General features: G+C 46.7%; 2 protein-coding genes across 3 annotated transcripts in view; both read left to right on the top strand.

Moving 5' to 3' along the window:
• The first annotated feature begins 4187 nt into the window (after positions 1 to 4187).
• Positions 4188 to 6312, top strand: LOC119406025 (heat shock protein 68-like). The gene has a single exon (XM_037672869.2). The coding sequence runs from the start codon at positions 4237 to 4239 to the stop codon at positions 6163 to 6165; it is 1929 nt and encodes a 642-aa protein (XP_037528797.1). The 5' UTR covers positions 4188 to 4236; the 3' UTR covers positions 6166 to 6312.
• Positions 6313 to 8393: 2081 nt separating this feature from the next.
• LOC119406023 (transcription elongation factor SPT5) overlaps positions 8394 to 24407 on the top strand; it is an 81768-nt gene continuing 65754 nt past the window's right edge. For both annotated transcript variants that reach the window (XM_049419284.1, XM_037672868.2), the window contains exons 1-3: positions 8394 to 8523; positions 17997 to 18250; positions 20893 to 21179. In XM_049419284.1, the coding sequence (XP_049275241.1) occupies positions 18074 to 18250; positions 20893 to 21179 (464 nt within the window). In that variant the 5' untranslated portion in view covers positions 8394 to 8523; positions 17997 to 18073. The remainder of the gene's footprint in view (positions 8524 to 17996; positions 18251 to 20892; positions 21180 to 24407) is intronic.

Below are 24407 nucleotides of genomic sequence, written 5' to 3'. Positions count from 1 at the left end.
GGCGCTACAAGTCAAATAAAAAAAATAGACTTTTCGGTGGCGTTGTGTCACTGTGACTCGTTTTCTGCACCACTGAACTGCTAATGAGACATAAAAGCTATAATCAGGAATATATCTTGTTGGTCCATTGGCGGAAACTGTACACTGCTTTACGAGGTGTCAGGTTCATTCCCTCTGGTCACACTGTGTGACGCTGAGCTAACGCTCTTCATATGGTTTGCCGTCCTCTCTGACGGCGTTGATGCGACGACGCCGAGGGACGCAACGCCAGGAAACGCCGGCAAAAACGCTCTATATGGTTCGGGCTTTACCCTACGAGGCGACCGTGAAGGGACGCGACGTTCTCCACTGCCGCAGCGAACAAAGACGCTACGGCCGGTTTCGTCGACTCCGGCACGGCGCAGAAAAGGCACTCGAGGCAGGAGGTCAACAAACAACAAGGGTTTATTAACCCAAGATGCAGCACAGTACGACAGCCACGGGCTTGCAGGCCGTAAAGGGAACTCCGCAAGACCGATCGAGTACGCTTGCCAGCGGCGCTAAGACTACCACACAAAGGGCAGCGGTCGAGCACACGAACGAGAAGCCGCCTGCTAGAGCAGCGCGTCAACCTCTCGTGCTAGCCTGAGAGCATCTCCCGCGGGCAAGCCAGCGCCAGACAGAAGCGAGCTCAAGGGGGAAGGGGGTTGTCACTGGCGGCCAATGAGGACAGGCGTTGCGCAGTGACGTAAGCTAGCTTGGTGGCGTGAGCATGTCGAGGCATGCCCGGACGCGTGCCCGCGCGCCGGGAGGCCGACGCATGGCTCGCACCAGACAAAGAGGCCTGGCGCTGCCGCCATGGTGGCCATACTGCCGATTAACGGCGGTCCCCGGCGCTCGAGCCGCGCAGGGTCAACACGCGCGCTAGCTGGGGAACGAGGCGCCAAAGGGAAGGGCGCGCTCGATTCCCACAAGGTAAATGAAAGGGAAGTCTGTTAGTGCTCATTAATAGTGTGTATAACAAAGAAAAAACGAGCCCTTAAAATGAAAACTTTTGTTCCAGTAATTCAAAGTAACTTCATTACTTTCAAAAAGCAATAGAACGGTGACTAATTTCGACTAGATGTAATTCACAACTTACATTTATAAAATTAGAAGAGCAATTACTAATGCGAGTTTGTTATTTTTAGGAATAATTTGGCCATCTCTAGTTGGCTTCCTCGTCCTCTTCTTGATCGCCTTTTTCGCCTCTCTGATCGTATAACACCGGCCAGTTATGTTAAAGTGTCGCGCCCACGACCTTGGCCACGGGCGATGCAGCCGTGACCGTCCTTGCTTTTATTTGTTCGTGCTTTCGTTGTCACGACTTCTTTTGTTCTTTCGCGCCACCCACGCTTCTTCCTGGAAACCGGAGAACATCGCCGCCGTCGTCAAGGTTACACCTCCCACTCTACTGACTACAGCAGCAGCTCCCCCCGTATAAAAAGCCCCACGTACGACCTAATACCAATTTAGACGTCTCGACAGCATCGGCTTACACCATTGTGACTTAGTTATTCATTTATTTTTGTATTGCTGAGGTATACACATCTGAAATTAGAATTATTTTGTAAAACACATTTTTAGGGAGTGTTGGCGGTATAAATAAAAAGAAATCATTGTCTGTAAACTATATGAGTGTTCCTTTTAAATGCGATAAGGTTCGCGAAATCGGTGCAGTGCTTGCCGAAAAAAAAATCGTCAGTTTAGTGATTCCTCGTTGGACTCTAAATAAAGTTTATTACCTACCTACACACATTTTAAAGTGGAGGTCCACAGTTGAAGGTACGCATTGCAGGGGCCCGGCGTAGCCACAAATTATTGTCGGGGGAGGGGGGGGGGGGGTAACCCTTTATGTAGGTACGTGCGTGTTTGTATGTGTGCGTATATCAATATATATATATATATATATATATGTGTGTGTGTGTGTGTGTGTGTGTGTGTGTGTGTGTGTGTGTGTGTGTGTGTGTGTGTGTGTGTGTGTGTGTGTGTGTGTGTGTGTGTGTGTGTGTGTGTGTGTGTGTGTGTGTGTGTGCAAAGTTGAAAACTACTTTCGGGGGGGAGGGTTGTCTGAATGCCCCCCACCCCTGCCTACGCCAGTGACGCTTCGTGTTTGTATTATTTATCAATCTGGCATTGCGCGAATAACAGTGCAAGGAAGGAAAAAAAAAACGCTGACGATGCTTTTATTTGAAAAGTTGAAAAATTAATATGAACTAATTATGCGATTTGGCGAAACACAATAAACAAAATGGTTGACTTGCCCCTACACGAATGGCAAACAACATTTACTTTGGCTTTTTCCAGCTACGCAGCACTTACATAACTTTTAATGTTGGCACGAGTTACGTAGGACACCGTGCAGATCACGCAGCGCAAATTGCACGAAATGAAAACTTTTATAACGAGAAATGGAGGTCATGCATGTACTGCACAGATAATACGTCACTGGTCCAAAAATAAAGAAAAGTAAAATAAATAATGAGTTTGAAATGAGAGGATCAGACAGATGGAGAGAGACATTTCAATTCAGCCGTTTAGATATCGCAGGTTACGTTGTTGAATATTCGAAAGTAACGCACTTATGCTTGTTTCTGGGCTAGCAGTGAAGGACTAAGGAGCCCTTGCCCTATTTAGAAAATTGGGGCAAGCGATCGCTTTGCGTATAAGTGTTGATGCTTGGGCTAGTTGGTTGGCAATCTTTGGTTGGTAAGCTTCGTATGCGTAAGTGACGTAATACTTTACTTCCTTTGTTCCTTCTATAGCATCGCGCCGTGCTCCCTCCTAACTGCTTCCTTCCTCCATGTTGGGAATTGGACCGTCATCGTGCTCATCAAGGCAACGCTTCATTTGCTACAGGCAACAACGACGATCGTGCGTTCATATCCAGGCAACAATGAAACGTGGCAACGTGAAATGACAGGTCACCTCGATGAAGGATCACTGATCTCCGTATCAGAAACGGCTGATCGCCCACAAGCGCACGATCGAGACTCCGAGAGGGCACCAGTTATTAGAAAACGGTGCGTACAAGTACGCATATGTGGCTGACGTACTTTCGAGGGCCTTCGATACGAGTTATGACAAGCTTCGCTTGAATAGAAAGAGAGACGGGCTCAATATTTCAATTTAGAGTGAGCAGCATTATCCCGTTTTTCAGTACCGTGTCCAAGAGAAAGCGCGCGCCGGCCGATTCGACCCACACCGAAAAAAACGTCGCCTGCTAGAAAGCGCGCGAACTTTCGAGAAAGGCCCGGGCGCGTGGAAAACGCCGCGCCGGCCACTTATTGGTCGATAAGCGCCCACGTGACTCAGTGCGAAGGTAACTGCTCCGAATTCGGCGGGCGCCGCGGCCCACGCTGCGGGTACGGGTGTAATCGTCTACTATGCCTGCGTGCACGTGAGTGAGTCAGCCGCGGCCCACGTTTTACGCAGTTATTGCGAGCGGCCGTCAAAACGAAGTCAGTCACCTGGGTTTTCGTTTTCGGAAGCATTTAGGGTGACGCTTATTCGTGGCTCCGGCGCTAAAGCGCCGAATAGGTTCTTGAGCACCGGTCTAAGAACTTCCAAATAATACACAAATCAAACTAGTCGCGCTTTGCGGTCTTCCTGTGTCGCAAAAACAGATACGAGATGCCGAAAACATATCCAGTGGAATAAATAAAAAGAGCGGACGATGCACTGACCTAGAAGCGGCAGACACGTAATGCCATCTGAACTGTATCGTTAAAACTAGCGCCGGCGCTCTGCAGAGGTTTCGAAGATCGCTTTCCTCCCGAAACTCGGGCTGCGACAATAAAAGAGCGCTTACGGCATGATACACAAACTCTAATTCTTTTTTTTTTTTCCTCAGTGAGCTTCGCGGACAACTGAGTCATCTCTAAAACGAACCCAAAAATAAAGCTGGCCGTTTCTTTGTGTTTTTTAGGAGCCGGCGAAAACGGCAGCAGCAGACGACGCTAGAACCTTCCCGACCTCTCTGCGAGCGGGCGGCCAATCAGAGCCCGCAGCGTTTGCGTCACACGCCTCTGAGGCATACGATTGGTCGGGCGGGTTCCGCAACACTCCCGAAGTTTCTCGAACGACGCGAGGTTTGTTATAAAAGAGCGGCGTCGTCTGCTGTGGCGCAGTTTTTGACACACGAGTGCAAATAGTACGCACGCTCACGAATACGAGCAACGCTTTCTTCGCTACGAAGCGAAACCAAACCTTTTCGCAATGCCAACTCGCAACAGTTCGGGAGCGCCGGCAATCGGCATCGACCTGGGCACCACGTACTCCTGCGTGGGAGTCTTCCAGCACGGTCGTGTCGAGATAATCGCCAACGATCAGGGCAACCGAACGACTCCCAGCTACGTCGCTTTCACCGACACGGAGCGGCTCATCGGCGACGCCGCCAAGGCTCAGACGGCCATGAACCCCGAGAACACCGTCTTCGACGCAAAGCGACTGATCGGTCGCAAGTACGACGACCCCAAGATTCAGGAGGACCTGAAGCACTGGCCCTTCAAGGTGGTCAACGAGTGCGGCAAGCCCAAGATCTGCGTCGAGTTCAAGGGCGAGAAGAAGCGCTTCAACCCGGAGGAGATCAGCGCCATGGTGTTGACCAAGATGAGGGAGACCGCCGAGGCGTACTTGGGACAGAAGGTGAAGGACGCCGTCATCACGGTGCCTGCATACTTCAACGATTCTCAGAGGCAGGCGACCAAGGACGCGGGAGCCATTGCGGGACTCAACGTGCTGCGCATCATCAACGAACCGACGGCCGCTGCCCTGGCCTACGGACTGGACAAGAACCTCCGAGGTGAGAAGAACGTCCTCATCTTCGACCTCGGAGGCGGCACCTTCGACGTCTCCGTGCTGACCATCGACCAGGGCTCAATGTTCGAAGTCCGCTCGACCGCGGGCGACACCCACTTGGGCGGCGAAGACTTCGACAACCGAATGGTGGCCCACTTCGTGGAAGAGTTCAAGCGCAAACACCGCCGGGACATGAGCAAGAACGCGCGCGCCGTGCGAAGGCTTCGAACGGCGTGCGAACGCGCCAAGCGGACTCTCTCCAGCTCCACGGAAGCGAGCATCGAGATAGACGCTCTGCACGAGGGCGTCGACTTCTACACCAAGATCACCCGGGCGCGCTTCGAGGAGCTCTGCATCGACCTGTTCCGCAGCACACTGGGACCCGTCGAGAGGGCCCTGCAGGACGCCAAGATGGACAAGTCTCAGATTCACGACGTCGTCCTGGTCGGAGGTTCGACCCGCATACCCAAGGTGCAGAAGCTGCTGCGAGACTTCTTCAACGGCAAGGAACTGTCGATGGGCATCAACCCGGACGAAGCGGTCGCCTACGGCGCCGCGGTCCAGGCGGCCGTGTTGAGCGGCGATAACAGCGAAAGTATCCGCGACGTCCTCCTCGTAGACGTCGCTCCCCTGTCTTTGGGCATCGAGACCGCCGGAGGCGTCATGACTCGCATCGTGCAACGCAACACTCGCATCCCGTGCAAGACGTCCCAGACGTTCACCACTTACTCAGACAACCAGCCAGCGGTCACAGTCCAGGTCTTCGAAGGAGAGCGAGCCATGACCAAGGACAACCACCTTCTCGGCACCTTCAACCTGAAAGGAATCCCGCCAGCGCCACGCGGGGTCCCCAAGATCGAGGTGACCTTCGACATGGATGCCAACGGTATCCTGCACGTCTCTGCTAAGGACCAGAGCACGGGGAGGCAGGAGAGCATCCGCATCACAAATGACAAGGGACGCCTCAGCAAGGAAGAGATTGACAGGATGCTTGCAGAGGCCGAGAGGTTCAAGCAGGAAGATGATGTTCAGAGGGAGCGGGTAGCATCCAGGAACGCACTCGAGTCATACGCGTACAGCGTCAAGCAGGCCGTCGAGGAGGCCGGAAGCAAGATGTCGCAGGGCGACAAGGACAGCGTCCTGGAGAAGTGTAGACAGATCATATCCTGGATCGACAGCAACAGCCTTGCCGAAAAGGACGAGTACGAGGACAAGCTCAAGGAGCTGCAGCAGTTCTGCGCGCCCTACATGACCAGGATGCATCAGGGCGGCGCCAGTAGTAGGAAGCGTGGAAGCTCCTCGACGCAACAGGAACAGTCCGGGCCCATCATCGAAGAAGTCGACTAGGCATGCTGTGCACGCTTAGTGGTTTTTAAAATTGAACTTCCGTCACTGATCGAGCGCGCTGTGCACACTTGGTCCGTGTTTTTAACTTAGGCCGCTTATTTAAATTGTAGTGTTTGTACATATGTATATACTAACAGCTGTATTTTTGTGTAATAAATGTGCTCCCTCAAAGCGTATATCCCTCTTGCTTTTGTTTCTCGTGGCCCTTCAGGACTTTGCTCCGCAGAGTCCTACTGGGTGCATATATTGTCGATTCAAAGCTGATGTAATACAAAATATATACACACACACACACACTCGTTTACAAAAGCTTGAATGTAGCAGAGGTAAGTTTGGTTGCCAAAAGGTTACAATTTAAATGTTGACGTGCTTTCTAAAGCATCTATTGATTGGTTCATGTTTCGGCCGGAGTCAACGTCATAAACAGTTCGTTTTAATTACATTGATGTAATTACATAATGAGATAACATTATAATTACATAGATGCATACATATAAACAGACACACTTTTTTTCCGTTCCGTCTACATCAGAACATTGCTGCGTTCCGTGTTATGAACATGAAGCGTCATATGAACGACACTCTTGACAATTTAAAACATTGACATGTGTTGAAATGTAAGTGGTGGAAGAGTAAATTGGCCTTGGTAATTGATTGTACTGATTCCAGCAGAGGTCGCCGTCTCTGTGCAGTGTGGTCAACAGCTAAAGGGCCAGCACATTTCGTATTCAGCAACTTTTGTCTACAAGTAACTTGCATGTGGATGTTATATGCTGTGCCACGACATTTTTTACTTCTTCTCAGTAATGCAGAAATATTCGATTGGCCTATATCATCGGATGTGTGTTCTGTTTAACACCAAATAATACCGTGCACACTAGTGCACTTTACAGTACTTTATAAATAATACAGACCACTAATAATGTATCGTGTACGCACTTGGAGGCATGCAATCAAATGCAACTGCCTGTAGTCATCTTGTGTGACACAAACACATACATATTAAGTTGTATTTACAAAATAATTCTTAATTAATTCTCAGTATTGTGGGAACCACTTATTCATGACGAAATTTGTACAGCATACTTATCATATAAACAATTTGCACAGTGAGACAGAAGAGTATACTATATACAAGGAAGTCGTATGGAAATGTAATGCTATAAAAATAGCGAATGTAGGACCTCGGTGCACAAAATTGTCGCAGAGACTACTTATTTGAAATTATAAACTTTTCTACCATTCCCTGCAAAATCGCTTCTGATAATAAACATGATAACATATCGGCCAGATTGTCAAATTACAAACATGTGTGCAACGTAATGAAAACTATACAGACAATCAAGCTAAGGAAGGTATAGGGGCCATTACTTGCATGTTTTAACTTTAGTATAGTAATTATGACATAGATAGGAAGGACTTAAAGTGGATGAAAAATCAACTTGCCGCAGCTAGGAACCGAACCTACAACCTTCGTATAACTAAGCTTGTAAGTTCTTTCGTTCAAACATGTGTGCACATAGCTTTAAATGTTGTCGTAAAACATTAAGAGACGTTAAATGACAAACGTCAAAGTCTAGCCTTCTATCGTCAACTGTTTCAATGTCGCAAAATAAGTTAAATAACGGACGGAAAGGAGGAGGGTGTGGGGGTGGTGCGGTGGGGATACTCTATGTAGGTCGTATTTTTCGCTAAGCACATTCTCAGCATCATTAACTTCCCCAAAGTGGGCGCGTTATTCAGAAAAGTACCCTTCCGGAGTCCATCGACAATCAACGCCACATCACCTTGTTTGATAAATCACGGTGGCACAGCGCCTCAATTCACTGGATGCGACGGTATCTGTAACAACTAAAATGAATGAAGTTAAGGACGTACCGCTTGGCGGGAAACATCTCGAAATCTCGTGTTTAAACTAAACGACATCATGACGAGCGCAACGATAATCGTGTTCTTCCATAATCGCACTAGTTCGCATTGCGCGCCATTTCTTCCTGTTGTCTACAAGTGGCTTTTCAGTAGCCACATTGAGACAAGCTTTAAAGCCATAATAAGCCAATAAGGTCAAGTTTTTTCATGACTTCTTTTGTCAGCTAATAGCGCACACACCGCAATTTCAACTGAGCACACAACAAACTGTTACGAAATGGCTTTATTGCACGCTAAAAGAGAAAAAAAAATGTCATGTTTTCACGATGGTTTAGCGAATGTGCACATTTCCTGCACCTAAGCGCAGCAACACTGTGTCCGTCCTGCGGGGCTTGTTAACTGTGTGCGACGTTTTTGCAGTTTTAAATTCTCAACTATCTGTTCCAAGTGAAAAGAAAAACCCACCGCATTACCCGCATCTTGCGACAGGTATGTCACTGAAAGGTTTGATACAAATATCGTTTCAATTTCAGCAACCTAGCGTTCGCGCAGCGCTTGCTTCGCAGCGACGGTCTTTCGTGGTAATGGTGTTTTACGAAGCATTATTGTTTCGTTTCGGAAATTCGATTTAATGGGATCAAAAACCGTTTACATGCGAACTCACATTCAGTTACGCAGACGTTCGCGTGAAGTTTGACGGAGGCCTTTAAGTTGTAGCGATCACCGATTGCTCGCCGTGGCCTTTGCAGCCGAAGGAAGTCGGTCAACTTATGGGCCATGCGACAACAAATGTCTGATAGGTTGCTTACAAGTCCTGCATGGATCGCAGGTACATTTGGTTGTCCGTACGCATTCAGCCTCGTCTTCTGCGCAAAGCGCAACTATCCCCGTTCAGTGCGGAATCTCGTAATCCGTTACATTGTGGGTACACTTGTCTGGTCTATCGACAGCAGATGTAAGTTGCCTTGCTGCCAGATTGCGGTCAACGTCAAGGAAATTCAGATACCCGAGCACACGCGAGCGAACTTTATTTAAAGGCTAGTTTTGAAAATCACGAAAATAAGCGTGGGTCGTTCGTTGGCGTGTGCCGCACGAAGCGATCAACAGCTGTACGCCGCCGCGCGTTTGTTGTCAGTGTGAACAGATGTGTGCGACGATGTTCTGTGCCTCTTGTTTCGCAGTTGCGAAATGGCTTGAATACGCGCAGTAAGTCATAACAATATCTAGGGTTTGACGTTCCAAAACCACGATATGATTATGAGGGACGCCGTAGTGGTGGAGGGCTCCGGAAATTTCGAACACCTGGGGTTCTTTAACGTGCACCTAAATCTAAGTACACGGGTCTCAAACACTCTCGCCTCTATCGAAAATGGAGCCGCCGCGGCCGGGATTCGATCCCGCGACCTTCTTATGAGCAGTCGAGCGCCATAAGCACTAGACAACTGTGGCGGGGCCGCGCAGTAAGTCAAGAGATATTTCCTTACTGTATTGGTACCCAGATGAAAAGAGTTCCATTTTCAGCTGAATTGTTGAACCTTTCCAGCTGGAAAGCTTTCCGCTTCGATAATTTAGCTGTATGGCACCATAATTCAGCTTTAAAGGGTTACTGACACCTTTTTTCAAAAGCGAGCTCACTCTGCCATACAAATCTCCTGTGTGCAGTGACAGCTCTGAGCAAGTATCAAGCTCAGCAAATGCTGAAAAGATATTTTATTTTGATATTAAAGTCAATTTTTCCATGGCTCACCCACTGACATCGACACTAGCTTGACGTCAGGCTACAGTACTAATTCTGGTGACTTCACGCAGCACTCTGGCTAGTTGTGATGTCGTCAGGTACCAAAACATCCAAGATGGTCGTTTGTATGTCACCAAAACATTCAAAATGGCCGGTTGTGCATCACCAACGGAGCCACGGTACGGAGCGGCCGTGGAAACGTCACTATATATTGTGTGAGCATGTGACGAGAAACTCGTACCGTGTTGTGACATCAGGGTACAGTAGGAACCGAAACTAGCTTTTGAAAAATTACTGTAATTACTTTTTCAGGGTGCACTCGCACTTAGCACTACCTTTTCTAGGCTCTTGAGGGCTTGGACTTTCATTTGACGCAAAAAAACGACAACTGAGAATGTTCGTGTCAGTACCCCTTTAAGTCGATGAATAACCAGCTGGAATATGGCTGAATTCCAGCTGGGAAATGACAAAGTTCCAGCTGAATATTCATCCACTTGGAGCTGAATTATCGGGCCGTAAGTCTTTCCAGCTCGAAAGATTTCTGGTTCAATAATCCACCTGGAAGTGGAACATTTTTTTTTGTCTGGGTAACGTTTTCTGTTGTAATGCTGCCCTAAATAAATTGTCACTGTTGTGTGGGAAAACGCAAAAATGTTTTCTTTCTCCCGATCGCTTTAGCTCTAATTCTTGCACAAGGTATACGTTGGATTCACCTCCATCGCTGTGAACCTATTCGTGGCAATGTGGAAGAAGTTCATAATTGTGCAGCTTGTGTTTAAGGCGTGCATGCATGACGCGACAATAAAAGCGAACGGTGTAGTACGCTCACGGCGCATGTCGTATGTTTTGCCCATTTAGTGTGCCACCTTCACGTAAGTTTGAGAGGCTGCGAACCACACTTATGTTGGTTTCTGAAATATCAACACACCTCACGTTGCATGGACGTGGGATGTTCACGTAAGGGATATTGAAACAGCGTCAGAATCTGCTTTACACCTGCAAGTTTTGCACTACGCCAACGCTGTCTGCAGACAGCTCAGAAAAATCGTGAAGCAGCCCTCCTGCTTCCTTTGTAACATGCCGTGTTGCCGAGGACACCATTGCGTTACCACTGAAACAAGTGACGGAGGTGTGGCACCTCGTGGACTGGTTTAAATGGTGCTGGTGAATTGAACAGACCTGTAGCAGTAAAAGGCGGAGGGTTCTGTGTTTGCACCACTCACGTGCCGGAACAAATGGAGTGTTGGTCCTTCTTGAACACTCGTGAAGCACCAACACTCGAACACTCACTGACACTTTATCCGTGCCTAGTAGCCTACTCATAGTCAAGCCCCACCACGGTGGTCTAGTGGTTATGGCGCTCGACTGCTGACCCGAAGGTCACGGGATCGAATCCCGGCCACGGCGGCTGCATTTTCGATGGAGGCGAAAATATTTGAGGTCTGTGTACTTAGATTTAGGTGCACGTTAAAGAACGCCAGGTGGTCGAAATTTCCGGAGCCCTCCACTACGGCGTCTCTCATAATCGTATCGTGGTTTTGGGACGTTAAACCCCAGATATTATTATTATTATTATTATTATTATTAATATTATTATTATTATTATTACTCATGGTCAAGAAAACTTAAAACATTAACTACACTAGCCAAACACGTGAGAACTGTATTCATCACCCAGCATGTTACAAATAGACTGTACGAGCATCCACTGGACCGTGGATGCCCCAATAAAGGTAATGTACTGGACCTTGCGGAAGCTATCAACTAGAATCAAGATTAATCAGTGTTGGAAGCCCTCTTGATTTCCTTAAACTTGTCAGGTTATGTCTCTAGCTCCATCATAACACAGTTTAATTTCTTTTTAGTGCTAAAGAGTTATGTTTGCCGTAGTAGACTCTATCCAAATCTTTGACATTTCGGTGAGATGGTGTGGGAAGTTTAAAGGCGGCGTTATCATCTGTACTTTCTTGCACTTTTTCTTGCATCATGTTAAAAGATAAGGGCATGCAAACACGGACACAAGAGAGAAGTCAAGACACCACAAATGCTGAACTTCTCTCTTGTGTCCGTGTTTGCACGCCCTGTATTGTAACATGAATATGCACCAACTAGCTCAGCTTTCTGTTATTCTAAGTTTTCTTGTTTGCCGAGCATCTTCTCATGGCAAGAGTGGTGCTTTTGGGATTGTTGAATCATAATTAACTTACAGATACAAGTGAAGTGAAATTTTTTCATCATTGTCCATTTAAAGGGACACTAAAGGCAAATAACAATTTGTCAGAGTGAAAGCTCAATGTATGACAACGTCTAAAACAACAATATTATCAACAGCAGTGCCCTACTTACCGAGCAAATTAAGCTAAATGTTTCACACAATGAGTGCCACGAGCGGCACATTTTCAAAATGATCCCGATGACGTATGAGAGTCTGCCTACAATTAATCACTCGTAATCAAACTAGCAGCAATAAAAAAAGAACCTTCCGTGCATCAAGAGACGTAATAAAATGCCGTTTGTTCGTTTCTGTTGGATTCATGGAAAAAAGAACCTCTTTGGCATTGCCATGGGGAACGGCGCACGTGGTTCAAAGGTTCCGTTTTCGCCGAACTGCGCTTCGCCTGGCGCCCTGCTTCGCTCACGCGGTCGCGTCTCAGTGGTAGTTTCGGTATTGCGTACTGTCGTGTGTGTTTTGCGCGCTCGTGAAAGTCGCTCTGACAGAAAGTTCGACAAAATGCCACATGCATGTGATGTTGCCAGATGCCTGAATAGTGCACGCCGCCACGCAGTAAAGGCGGGCAACGTTGGGCACTTCAGCAGTGACATGTGAAAGACTGATTTCAGGTGGGTGATTTGAAATGCACTAACGCGATGCGGACCAGTAAAACATGATTTTATTTCAAAATAAGCACTTCCTTGGCATAAAAGTAGCACTACGAGGTTTCTGGGCCGCTATTTAAACAATCAACGTCAACTTAATATTTGCCTTTAGTGTCCCTTTAACATCTCTTGTAAGTGTTCTTCGGTATCATTTCCACTTCATTCGCGTAATGTTTCAACAGTGATGCGAGATCTACCTCTGTCTTTTGTTTAGAACTGTAACCAGAGTCGATAGCTTTGCTATCCACTCTGATGGTTCTGATGGAAGAGAGTTTTAGAAGCACACATATTCATACATGCACAAGGAACTGGCATGTGAATTTGGGAATGTCTGCAACAGTTAGTGGCTTTAAGGTGGCGGTTCCACTACCACCATCTTGCCAATAGTTCGAAAAACGACAACAGACGACGCCACTCATCCACGTTTGCAGAAAGCGAGAAAATTGCGCGCGCAAGTATGGTCAGCGTCGCCTCGCGCGTGTTTTATATGTTATATGTCGCGCTAGGTGACGGAAATCGGCCGACAAAAAGCAAGGAGCACAAACGCGGACGGCGTCTTTCACCTACAATCGGGGCCAACTGTTGGCGTCGTTTCAACGACATGACGATAAGTGCCCCAGTTTGTAAGGACAAACGCTCGCTTCCTATTGCAGCCCTTGAGAAAGGACAGCGCAGCGTCTAAATACAATCGCTTGAGAACAAAAGAAAAAAAGAAACACGCACACTGGTGCGTACAACAGTGTGCACTCACACACGCACACACACATGCTCTCACCCACACGCACGCGCTACGCTCTCACTAACGCACTCACTCACATAATATAATGTGCCTCAGTGAAGTAGTATTGAACAAAACATCAATCAAACGCTTCGCAGCGTTTCAGTGGAATTGCACGGCCGCTACTAAAACAATCATTTTGGTTCATTTTAGCGACCGTGCCAGTGACTTTTATAGCATCGCGCGAGCGCATGTCTTTTGTGTATGTGTGGGGGGGGGGGGGTGCTTTTGCTTATTACAATTGGAGGAGGAAAAAATGGATAGACAGATTTCAGCAAATTATAATTCGAGAGTTACCTGCGAAATTTCATCCTCTCAAACTGCAATAAACGGTTACCAAAATAAAGTACATCTTGATGATCAGTTGAACACATGACTAGCACTAATTACCGGAGTTAGAACCTCCTAGAACACATGCTTCTGCCAGCGAGAAGTCTGACAATGAATGCGTTTGCGTGAGGAAGAAGACAATGATTTTTCCATGTGAGGCATGATTTTTTTTGCTCTTGGGAACAGTAATAAACCAAGATGGTTTGTGCGTTGGAGGGCAAGACACCCCGTTATTTTCGTCTCTTTGTTCTCATTTGTAACCTTTCGCGACGCTGTGCAGGCGCGTTCGTGGTCGTCTCGCACGAGCGTTTACAACGATGAAAGCCAGGCGCAAGACGCGCGTAGTCACACATACTGCTGACTGAACTTCTTGTATAGCTTCCACGGCGTTGCATATATTGTATGAAACTGAGTATAGGTACATCGGCCAGCGTAGGCGTGCACACGAGGGGTCTGGGTGCCCCCCCCCCCTTTGGGAGGGAGAGAATACAACATTTATTGGTAGAAATAAGTCGCTATTCGGGGTGGGCCTCCTAGTCCGGAAGACCATTGGCTCTTGCCGCTGCCCGGGCACGACGGTCGACCAGGGCTTGTTGCTGCACTGGGTCAGAGCTGGACAGGGTCGCCTTGGGGGCTTACATGACCGGGCATGTAGGCTTTTACAGAATCCAGTTTTTATTTATGCTTGTTCTATAAAAGCATGAATACACTTATTTGTTGTGGAAAGCTGTGGTTTTCCTTTATTTTGACTTACAGGCACCATCGACAAGTTTTCCATTTAGGTTGCCGCAAAAGTTTTTCAACAAAATGTTCGTCAGTAGCGTATGTATCGGCACTATTTTGTTCATGTGGCCACTCTCACGTGCGTCTAAGTCAGGTTATTCTTCGTTGACCAGACATTGCACTGTCCGCCTTGTACTTTGCTACGAACTAGTTGTTATCCGATCATTAGTAGTAGTTCTGGCTACGCAGCAAGCCGCTTTACGACAAAGTAGCAGTGCGCAACAGCGTTATCACTAGGTAGAGTAGTCCTCCTCAGTCGAACTGTTTCCTGACACCGTAGCGTTCATTAGTGGCAAAGACAGTGATCGTCTTATCCGAAGTGAGTGCGTCTTTTCACAAAGCACAATATAACTTTTCCAGGGTCCCGTACATTGAATATTCTGCCACGTTGACTAGAACGTTCTGCATCTTCAACAAAGTCTCGCTTCTGTCGCATCGTTGCAACTGGGATGTAATTACCTGATTGGGTACAACTTACCACTACTGCTTAGTGGAAGTTGTCGGCACAGTGCTCGACAGGCATACTTTGAAAATTCCGGCAATGACAAGCTTTCATACGTTCACCATCGTGTCCCCTTTGAAGCGGCGCTACATACGTATCATTCACACGGCATGTCAGCGTCCTTCCTTTCACAATTTCGAACCTCACAGGCACGAAAACACTCAAAGGAACGTGCAGAACACGAGCAGCTGAACCACAAAGAGATGCACATTACTAAAGACGTGCCGGGGAACACTGGTTCTAAGAACGCGTGACGAACGCGCAATCTTCCTGCATACCGAAACCATTTGCCGCTTGATGAGACCGCCCCACCTGCTGACGTGGGGCGAGTGGAAAGGGTTTATCACTAAGCCCTCCTCCTTTTACGGTTGGTGTTTGTTACGCGCGGCGACTAGACTTAGCTAGTGAAGCAAACTATGAGGCCTGGAGATATAATTCATGCCTGTTCTACCCGTTTTATTATGTTTAATTGCGCCACTTTTGGCGAACGCTTGAACTCGCATAAAGCAACTTGATGTTTCATTTCATAGATGGAGCTACCACCAAAAAACGCCTGTGAGACTTATGATTCATTGAAAATATTTTGAAGCGCTGAGTGGTCAAGTTAGTGAGCACAAGTAGATAAAAGACACAATATGCATCTACTAATGTGCAATACTCGTTGGCAATTAGCGTCTAAAAGAAAAAAAAAAGCGAGTTTCTACGGGACTGGTCAGCAGGAAAATTACGTAAATTCACTGCTGTCTTGCAGGTTCCCTAATAAAGATAAAGGAATTTTCTCTTCATAGAATCATAGAAAGGGCCTTGCTTCTTCATTATGTAGAAGTTCACAGTATCAGCTTGTATAGTTTTGTCGCTTCATCGGTAATGCGTGACCAAGTACAGCCATAAACTGCCGCATTGACACAATAATAATTCATCAAGTTTTCGTCAGAACACAAAGCAACTTGGCATGGAAAATAAGTGTAATGTAGTCTACGTAGCCACTAAATATTATTGTTCTGTTTTGAAAAGTAAAAAAGATATTCTCACAAAAACTTTTAATATTTTGCCCATTTTCATTCCAGCGTAAATAAATTACTAATTATTTTATGGCTAATATCTCTTCATAGAAACCTTAAATAGCACTTCTTCTAAAGGCACGGTAAATTTGGTCTTGTTATGTTGAACAGTTTCGCCGTACTGGCAGTACAACGGAGGCTTGTGCAACGAAAGTGCCTTTTGTTGCTCACACTATTTTCATTGCTATTAGGTAACGCTTCCGAACAGGCATTAACACCAGATGTCATTAGAAAGCAGAGATCATAAGCTTTCTGAATTATTACAATTAATATTTATTTGTGAAGCGCAGCGAGCACAGTGCGTCCGCAAACAATGCGTAAAATGCGGAGGGGGGTTCGCCGGAGTGGGACCGTCACCTTAAATGAACAAAGTGAAAAGTGGTATTTAGGAAAAATATTGCCCACTGTTGTGCCACTCTCTTCCTGTTGTACTATCAGCACAGATTGTGCAATGCCCACTTTATTTCGCATTTCCATTCTCACTGGTTGAACAGGAAGTAAGATTACTTACGAAGACATGCGTTTATTTCTGTCTATATTAAAAGAGGAAATGCACTTGCCGTTGCTTAGTTCTTGCATCATCGTTCTTGCATCACTTGGCAGCATCGTTATGCGTTATGATCTGAATCAAAAGTACAACCTGGTTTGTCAATAAAAAATAAATTTCCATTTGCCTTTGTCTGTGTCCTTCGTGATGTCCGCATCGCATCTCCCGACAAGAAGTAAAAACTAATCTCGAAGGCCATGCTTCGTTGCCATGTGAATGATGGAAGTGCCCTACCACATTTCGGACACAACTTATGGCAAGAGGCCTAGACAAGGACAACTTAGAATTTTTTGTTTTTTTTCTTGAAAACCACTCCGATAACACTGAAAAGCGATGTACTGAATAATGGGGACAGTAAGATGCGATCTTGCTGCAAAATTTGAATAAAGTTGGAGCATTTGTAAGAGCGAAATCTTTGTTAATCCTATAACAAGCCGTGGGAGAGCAGGGCTTGTCTGCCTGTTTCTTGTAAAAACAACCAAAGGCGAGCTCAACTCATTGACGGCATCTTAGCTTTTGTCACTGCCCTGAACAAGCCGGCTTTGTCTCGGTTCTTTGCAATGCTGGGGCAGTTGGTAGCACGCACCTTATTGGGAAATAAAAGCAAGGCACATTGATATTGTTTTGCACAAACATGGAAACATGTTGGTAACAGAGGCCTGCAAAAAAAGAAATGTGCCCTTTAGGTCACGATTTAGAATTGGAACGTGTTGCGTAAGGAGTTGGGAATGTGGAGGGACAAAAATTCTGCTGTTAGCCAATGTAGTTCTTGTGTGGGTCTTGGTGTAGTTCCAAATCCTGCGCTTAGTGCAGCTCCACTAACGTGAAACCTGAGGAAGTCCGTAGCGCAGGCAACCTAGCGATTCCCTTGGCAATCATGCGCTTGCCACTGCCTCAGCAGTCGCGTGATTGCCGAGGGGTGGCGCCCTCTCTCGCACGGCGCAGGTATCAACCAGATGTTTCAAAAGCGTTTTCTCGTGATTTTAGATGAATTATTGTGATTATTCCTGGGTTATTTCTGTAATTTATATTATTCTAGATCTTCTTAGTTTATTTTTCATTGGTTTTGAGCATTGTTAGCCTTCTTTTAGGCCTGTATTTATCACTGCGAGACCATTCGACATGAGACAGTGGATGGCGGGAGGAAAACAGCGCAAAAAGACAAAGACAAAAGTTTGCGCTGTTTTGCTCCTGCTATGTCGCTCCAACATGCCCAAGCATCCACTTTAACGGAGGATGGCCAACAAGCCGGTCCCCTAAAGTGTTACACACCCAAAAAAAAGAACACACGCCTTCATATATAAGGGCCTCTGCATTGTTCTGAATCTATGTTCCTTTCGGTGCAGGTGAGACGGGACGCATCACCTAGAGAAGTCCGTTGTCGGTGAGGATCGGCAGAGCCGCACCGGAGGTGACAGCAGCCATGTCGGACAGCGAGGCGAGCAACTACTCGGACAATGAGAGTGAACGCAGCTTCCAGGCCAGCGAGCGGGCCGAAGAGGAAGAAGAGGAGGAGGAGGAGGAAGAAGAGGAGGCTCGCAGCGAGGCTGGAAGCGGGGTCGGCATTGCTGAAGCTGAAGAAGTGCCCGAAGGTGCTGAGGTAAGGTGTAATAACCAATCAGTGTAAAATTCTTGAAGACGTCTCTGTTGTGCCTGTGCATGAAGACAGCACCGTTCTTCCCATGTTAGCCGTTCATTCAGTGCTTCTTGGACAGCAGTGAAAAAATTACAGTGATGTTTCACTCCGGCAAACGGGGCCAGCGTGCAAGCAAATTGGTCCTAACCAGTTGTGCATTGCCCATAGAACACCTCTTTACGTTAACCCTTTGAGGGTCAATTTTTTTCATAAAATGCGACCCCCCAGTGTATATATTTTTTTTGTTATTGAACTAAATTCTTCAGACAAATGTATTTAAGAAAAAGAAATTGTTTAAAATATTTTTGGGTGACCATAAAGTGACAAAAAAAACATTTGTGTTGTTACATAAATGTGGTTTATTATTGAGTAACAGCAAGATAAATTCTAAGAACAGCCTATACGACTGTTAAAGAATTGTGCGTTGAAATAAACAAAAATAAGTGCACGAAGTGGCGTTAAGTGGAAACATGGGGGGCAGAAAAGCCAATTTTGGTCCAGCCAGCATCGTCTTGCTGTGCATGCATTTGAGATGTTGCTCACTCATCAACATCTTAGTCTTAACTTCTAAGTAACTCCTCGTATGACAGCCTGACATTTATTGAATCAGATTCGGCATTCGAGCGGCGATTCCTCTGAATCACCGCTAGACTCACTTGCGGCAGAGAAACAGGTGCGCACTTCCATAGCACAAGCAAACTGCGTGGGGGAGCGCACTGAAGAAAACTGTGCAGTTGTGAGCGCGTCCGAAAAACAAAAACAAGTCCAAAACCTATAATAATCATTCGTCTTATCGCCAACGATACAGAAGTGGCTTTTGCGAGTCCCCGAAACAGGAAACGCAACCACAGTGGCATCGTTTGTGTTAGTCAGCGCCCACACGGAAACAGGCGTAATCGCGTCCCATGGAGCAATAAATGAAAGAGTAACAAATTCGTCACCTTTTCAAAGATTCTAAACAGGAAAGCCATCAGTTTTGCGGGTGCAACAAGCGGGAACCGGCTGAAGAATGAAACCAAAACTAGCCGACGCACCACTGTAGTAAAGCATAAAAAAAAACGGAGAGACATCGGCGCAGGAAAAAAATTCCACGTATTTCCACAGGGTAGCAGCACATGCCAAGCAAGAGAAATGATTGAAAAAGGCGCGCGTTTTAAACATACATGCAATGACGTACATGTACATCTTTGACCGTCTCGTGGCTTGTTAGCGGTTGACGTACAGTATGGTCCACTCTTAGAGGGAACACACGAGCGCGGGGCTGACAGCCCATGCGGCGCTCACTAGCGGCGAAATTTGTAAATGCGGCGCATGCGCATACACTTGTAAGGGCGGCGCGCGCCCGGCGTCGTCTCCTACTTCTGCGCCAGGCAATTCTTGGAAAACGCTAGAAAGCGGTTCCGTTTGTTCGGGGTGCGATTAATCTAGCCGTCACACTGCATTCAACAGGCAGGAAAATAAATATCCGCATTTGTTTATTGCTGCACTCTTTCGCAAGGTTTAACTGGACTGGTTTCTAGGCTCACTGAAGGCATCATGCACAGAAGCTCCTAAGATCGACTATTTTTTACAACAAGATTATTCTGTTACAACAACACACGCGCGCAATGAAATAAGGCGTGCACAGAACGATACCTGGAGGTAAACTTGAAGGAGACATCTCGTTGATTATAATTTTACGAGAGAGGATTATGGGGCAAGAACTAGCCACAATGCTTTTGAAGGATGCAAAGCTGGTGTGCTGGTGCACGTCCATACTCTTTTAAATGAAAATAAAGTTCAACTTGTGCAAGAAAAACAGCACCAAGAGCTTGCGCAAGCCAGTTATACATTTTTCACTTACTGCTACAGCAACTGGCCACTATTGATAACAGACAAGGCAATTGAAGCATGATGCAGTGAACATATATACTAAGCTTGCCCTTTCGACAATAAGATAACTGCCTATTCAACAAGTGGAAGGCAGAGTTGGTATCACTTGCTTCTAACTTGGAAAACAAAAGTGGTAAAGATCAGCGCGCGCTGAGTGCTGGCACATAGAAGTAGCAGACGACGCGGGGCACGCACCACCGTAATGAATCTGTACCATGCGCTGCATTTACAAATCTGGCCAGCAGTTAGCGCTCTGCAGACAGCCGGCCACGCGCTCGCGTGTTCCCTCTAAGAGTGGATTGTACTGTACATGTACGTCTTTGACCCTCAAAGGGTTAACCAGGGTGGCTTTGACACATCCCATGACAATGATTTGACAATTGGTGCATTTACACTTGCATAGTTTAGTATCCAACCATGCATATAATATTCATATCTTGCTGATCCAATTTTTCCCCCTGCTGTCTCCGGGAAGAATAGCGTGGCAGCTTTGTCTCTCTTCTGAACTAGTCGACCTACAAGAAGAATTGTTGCATATTTGAAATCAGCATGAAAAGCTGAACAAGTCTGTTTATTTTCATCAGGTTATACCTGAAAGGACAAGAAATATCTCCCACAACCCATGTTTCTCCTGAAGTGTCAATGGCAATTTGTGTGCTGCTTGGAACGGACAGTTTGTGTGTCGCCAGGTCTTCTATTCTTTTTGTAAAGTGATTGAATTCATTGTTTGACAGGAGGAACCAGAGCCTGAGGAAGAGCCTGAGGGTGAGGACCTGAACGAGGAAGAGGAGGAGTATGACGAGGAGGAAGAAGAAGACGAGGAGGATGAGGCAAGGCGTAAGCGGCGCAAGAAGGCACGCTTCGGTGGCTTCATCTTGGACGAGGCCGAGGTGGATGATGAAGTTGAAGATGAGGAAGAGTGGGAGGACGGAGCCGAGGACATGATCGACCCGCACCGACCCGCCGAGGAGACATCGTCCAAGGAGCTCAACTCCCATCGACGCCTGCAGATGATGCTCACGTAAGGGAACGGACTGCGCTGTTCGGATGATGACTTTTCATGACTTATAACATCCCTTGTGATATGGGGTGGTAAAGAAGAGTTGCCTCAATGACCAAGCTAATCTCCGAATGAGCCTTGCTTAAGCTCATCATGTTTTACCCGAATAAGCCTTGCTTTAGCTTATGTTTTATTTTATGCATTGCGATCTACAGTCGAGCCCGGTTATATTTGACCTGAAGGGCATCACAGAAAAGCTCTATAGTATATAGATAATTTGATATATAAAATATTTTATGTATAGAAAATATATTCAAGGGGATTTTACAACTGTTGGATACACCCAATAATTCGTTATATGTGGGTTCGATATACAGTTAAACTTGGATATAATGAAATTGACAAATTCCCGAAATAATTTGACAAACAGGTTTTTGTTATACAGTAAAAGCTCGTTAATTCGGATTTCTAGGGACCGAAAAAAATGTCTGAATCAACCGAATGTCCGAATTATCGAGTGGTCGAAATAAACACAATAAATGCACTAGTTTTTTCAACATACCTTTACTTAACAAAGTAATCGCGGATGCTTGTCTGTTTTTAAGCAGATATTCGCGCAGACACATTTTTCTGAGCCCTTCAAGGTGCTCAGCAGCTCGCATGATGTCTGCAGTGTCCGCAAAAGTTTCATTCGTCATCCACGCTTTTCGGTTGGCACGGTAATCCACAGGAAGATTGTTGATGTTCTTAAAGCAGCGTGGCTTTTGAACCTTTCCGATAACGAGAAGCAGTAAGCGCTCTGTTTCCGTCACGTTGGCGGCTAAAAGTACAGTTACTCATTCCTTGCTTCTTTTGCCGCCGATACAAGGATCCCCTTTCATCACTCTTCATCATTTCTTGTCGGGAGAGCCCATTATTCAGAGCACGCAAAATTTCTACTTTGGTAGTGAAGTCCTTGGCCTCGTACTTGGGCTGCTTCGCCGGCGTTGCCATTGGCGTGGAGTGCGGTCACACGAGAAGTCAGCACAAAAGCACCAGCAACGATCAAGCTAAAGGAGCCGTACTGAAATGTTCCTCGATAAATCGGCGATCAACGATGCAGCACACCAACGGGAACAAAGCAACAAAACCCACACGCGAAAAAATAGGCGTTCAACCAGTCTCAATCCACGCCAAGTCGATAATTGATGTCCATGGCGATGCTGCGTTTGAGCTTCACTTTTGTTCCAAATTGTTTTTATTTTTTCGTTTTCGAGCCTCGCCAGCGGCCCGAAAGTCGCCGAATTATCCAATTTGCGGTCAAATCTGTCCGAAATAACGAGCGCCCAGTCTCATAGAGTGATGCGTATATTTACAGGGACCAGATGACGTGTCCAAATTAACCGATTTTCCGAATTAACGAGAGTCAAATTAATGAGCTTTTACTGTATGCAGTTTCGGCCCAAAAATTCCGAAAAGAAACACAGAAGTTAAACAAAAGGGGAACTGAAGGCAGAGCTCACTCAAAATATTTATTTAACGGAAAAAAACTGCATTACAGTCAGCTGCCGGTTTTTCGGATGCCCGATTTTCCGGACATGCTTGAAAATTCGGACGCTTTCCTGGCATTGTCACCAGCCCCATAGACGACAATGTATGAGAACGTCTGAAATTTCGGACGCTGAAACTCTTTGAAGTCCTATTTTTTGGACTTTCAGCCCAATTAATGCCTTTCTGTCCGAAAGGCATTAATTGAAGCCTCCACCTCTGCCGCGTCTATCATCTCGTAGTTTTGAACCAGCGCTTTCGTGAGTCAATCTGTTTGCGACAGTAGCAGAGTCTGAAAGTCAATTTTGCCGCAATGCTGAAGTGTTATGGGGTGAAGCAGACCAGAAATTCAAAGGGGCTGCTATAACGGTGCCCTTCGGCGATGTCTTTACGGATAAGCAGCGGAAATGTACGGAGGCGTGATGGCGGCAGGTGGCAAACGCGCCAGTACAGCTTAATCGCTGACAACCCTTACGATAAGCATCTTCAGTTAACTGCTTGGTAGTGCATGTAGCCTAGCGCATTTCCATGCGTACTGCATGCATTTAATAGGTGAGAACTCAAACGCACCGCGCCTTCATTCATGCTGCCTCTTTGTGCAAGACCGCTTGGTGCGTCACATGGACGCATTGCCTTGACGAACAATACCAGCTCGCCATTGCCGCGCCCATGTGGGGTCAGGAACAAAGTGCGCATCACAAACCCTTTCATGACAAATGCTTGCGTACGATACTTAGTTGGTGATGTGCTGCACACAACTAGAAACAATCAGCTTGACACCGCAGCAAATGCTGCGTATCGGCAGATGTTCAGCGATGTGTGTGCACATCGTTTACATGTGTACACGCATCGGGGAAAGGCGGACGAGTCATTCGTTCTTCCGCCACAGCCTTTGTGTTCCGTGTCATAGTTTCCAAACGCTCCATGCGAGAGAGCCGTAATCTGTTCCGCACTTTGCTGGTACCTGCGGTGCTCATCACGAGATGCAAACTTGCAAGTGACGGTTGGCACGTAGTTAAGCGGGTTTCGCGGCAGGTACTGAATGTATTTGCAAGAGCCTGGGTGCCGATAATTGTACCAAAAGGGCTGATAATTGTACTGAGGCATTAAAGCTATTTCGTGCGTGGCTGTGGCGATTTGACTGCTGTGGCGACTGCTGTGGTGATTTGAACGCCGCCGCCCGCCTGCCCTCCTCGTGCACACCCGCACGCACAAACGAGCGCTTGCTGTCGCATTGCAATCGCCGGGGCTTCGAGCGCACCATGTGCGATGTCACCGCTTTGCAGTTCGTCGTTGGCGGGGCAACTGTAGTAGACGCATGTGGCTCGAGCTCGTGCCCAAATTACACAATTTGTGTCAAAATCCCTAGGTTGTCGGTGGCAAAAATTTGTTTGATGAAGGGTGTCTTACGCTGCCATTTCGTTACATAGAGGTCGCAAATACATGTGCTTCTTTGGAGTAAAGGCAAGGAATGGAACTACTTCGTAATATTCAGGAGTTGGAGGTTCGTTACAGGCAGGTTTGACTGTATGCGGGTTCGACTGTAAATCTTAGGTACATCTCTCTACATAGGTCAGGACCCTGTTATGTGTACACTACCTTGTACTTGTTCCAAGTTCCTTATCGTACTGAGCGCAGACACAAGATATGGGAGGAGAGGACAAGGACACGGTGCTTGTTCCTTGTTCCCTCATCCCGTTTCTCATGTTTGCACTCAATCCC

The sequence above is a fragment of the Rhipicephalus sanguineus genome, chromosome 9 (assembly GCF_013339695.2).
Source record: "Rhipicephalus sanguineus isolate Rsan-2018 chromosome 9, BIME_Rsan_1.4, whole genome shotgun sequence".
Taxonomy (NCBI): Eukaryota; Metazoa; Arthropoda; class Arachnida; order Ixodida; family Ixodidae; genus Rhipicephalus; species Rhipicephalus sanguineus.
The sequence above is the reverse complement of the archived record's forward strand: the minus strand, read 5'-3'. Positions and strand labels throughout refer to the sequence as shown.